General features: G+C 45.9%; 1 protein-coding gene across 1 annotated transcript; it reads right to left on the bottom strand.

Annotated features, from left to right (window-relative positions):
• zgc:86609 (TMCO1/EMC3 family protein) lies at positions 1-2,436 on the bottom strand (the record flags this gene model as incomplete). The annotated part of the gene is given in 4 exon segments (XM_035656181.1): positions 1-1,095; positions 1,232-1,314; positions 1,999-2,078; positions 2,355-2,436. Coding segments are annotated over 4 exon segments (374 nt in total), but the record flags the coding sequence as incomplete, so codon positions are not given.
• Between the last annotated feature and the right edge of the window lie 44 nt (positions 2,437-2,480).

Here is a 2,480-nt window from a genome sequence, read left to right as displayed (position 1 = left end):
TCAGTGGTGATGGCACCTTTATTGAACTGTTGCACTCACTGTGTGACAGCAGCCTCGGCTGGATGGCCGCGGTGTAGAAAAGTACATGCAAAGTGTCCCGCAGGAAGAAAACATCAACGCCTGCTGTCATTTAAAAAGCTCCTCTGACCGCCTCGCCATCCAGAAACGTCCCCGCCGTCTTCCAACACCGCCTCTGGTTTCTGCATCGCGCCCGAGAGAAACGCCTCCCTGAGAGGATTCGTCTGGTGCAGAATCTGCTGGTTCGCTGAAACAACCCGCGGTTCTGGATCGTTTGGGAACTTTTCTAGAACTCGAAGAGGATTCTGAGGATTCGTGTTCTGGAACAGTGAATACACAAATATCTGTAATAACTGTCCCTTCTTAAGTCCCGCCCCTTTTTCCTCTGTGCTCCAATCACAGTTGAGCAAGCGTCGGCCCATTTCCTCCTTTCCTTTGCTAGCCTCATCTATATTGAAAAAGGAACCACATTAAAGACCGTTAAATATAGCTTGCTTAACTGTTATTGGAGCACAGAGCAAAAAGGGGCGGGACCTAGGCCGGGCCAAATACACCAACGCCATTTGTGAAACCAGAGTTGTTGGAAAGCTCTGGAAGAAGTCAGTTAGTGGACTTAAAGATCTAGTGACTGATTTAGTTGTGTTAAAGTAGGTCTGACGTCTCAGGAGCAGAGCTGGAGTGTTGCATTAATGGATTCTAGCTAAAAGTACCGTCTTCGTTATATTATATTTATATATTATATTTAACATGTTTTGTTTATTTCTGAAGGCACTAAGTTGTGTGCAACTTTTACACACTTAGAAAGTGAATTTTTGTGAACTGTTCCAGAACCGTTAGAACCACAGCAGAACCTGCAGGTCTCGTGTTCTCGATTCCTCGGGTTCGACCGTACAGACCGAGTTCTACAACCGTTCATAGGCGGTCCAGAGCTCGCGGGTCCTCGTAGTCCTAGAACATGGTGGACTTGAGGTCCTGGCTGAAGAAGGTTCCAAAGTTAAGGTCTCTGGACATCAGCTCCTCCTCCACGTTCTCCAACGCCCACTTGTGTTCCACGATCTCCAGAGCCTCCCACTCGCTCTGAAACAAACAAACAAACAAACAAACAGACAGACAGACAGACAGACAGACAGGAAGAGAGAGTCCCAACAGTTAATAGGAGTCGGTGTATCTGAACACTTCCTGTGTTGTAGATTTTCAGATTTTAACTTCTCACCTTAAAAGCCTTGTTGGGGTCAGGGGGCATCGCCATGGCAGCCCCCGTCATCTGGTCCTGCATGACCCGGGACTGGTCAGCGGCTGTGAGTGGAGACCAGTTTCAATCAGTGAAATGAACCGGCCGTCTTTAATGACGTAAAGACCCCGACACAGCGGGGGGCCGTCACTGAGTGTCTGAGGTGTGTTCTCTCCTCTGTGGGTTTTCCGTCTGTTTAACAAACCTTTTTCTACTTCATCGGATCATTCTAATACTCTGACATATTTTTACATTAAGCAGCTGTTGTATGAATCCCTGAGAGAGTTGGCAAATATACCCCCAACATATCCTAGTGGCTTTGACACACTAGTACGCTGGCGTCGTGTCAGGCCCTTCAAACTACACACACGGAGTTCACAAGTTCCCAGAGTTGTATTATTAATGTTCACTAATCATTTTCCAAAGCTGTGATATTGGTGAATTAAATGTCTAACAAATGTGGAACTCCTCCAACAGTTCAACCTCACTCACGACCTAAAGTCTGTTTCTAAAATCGGTTTTATGGCGAGAACTCGACACAGAGTGTGTGGGAATCAGTTTAGGAGTGGTTGGGGGGGTCACTAAGAAACGTTCTTACCTACAAACTGTGGAAATAAAACATTCGATGGATCCTACATACAGACGTTGTTCCTACAGTTCATGTGTAAAACATCACCTCCAATGCAAAGTAATTGTGTTTCCTACTGTCATACAGTCAAACAGCGTCAGTGTCAGTGGGACGGACTCACCGTTGTCCTGTCCCAGTATCAGGCTGTACATGCTCCTCAGTCCAAACACATTCAGGAAGTACCAGGACGCCGAACTCACCCTGCACATTGTGGAGAGCCAGAGTGTCCAACGTTACACAGACAGACATCATCAAACAAATACAGAGCAAATATATGAGCATGAACGTGTGAAATAATCCAATGATTGAAACTTATTATTAAAACTTATTTCAGGTCGTTTTCATTTAATTGCAGCTTTTATTTTGAAACCTTCTTTTCCAAAGCTTAATTTTCCAAATGACCCTTTAATTTAATGGTAGACTGCTGTGGTGTGTTCACTGTCTGCTGGACTGCTGTGGTGTGTTCACTGTTCGTACCAGGAGGCGTCCAGTGACAGCAGGTCAATCCCTCGCTGTAACATCGGCTTGAACCTCAGAGTCAGAGGGAACGGCACCTTGGCTGCACGACAACAACAAACAATCAGACACAAACAAACATCAGAC

This window comes from Morone saxatilis, unplaced genomic scaffold (assembly GCF_004916995.1).
Source record: "Morone saxatilis isolate NCDOM2014 unplaced genomic scaffold, NCSU_SB_2.0 Contig15, whole genome shotgun sequence".
In the NCBI taxonomy this organism is placed as follows: domain Eukaryota; kingdom Metazoa; phylum Chordata; class Actinopteri; family Moronidae; genus Morone; species Morone saxatilis.
This window is presented reverse-complemented; position numbering and strand designations above follow the sequence as displayed.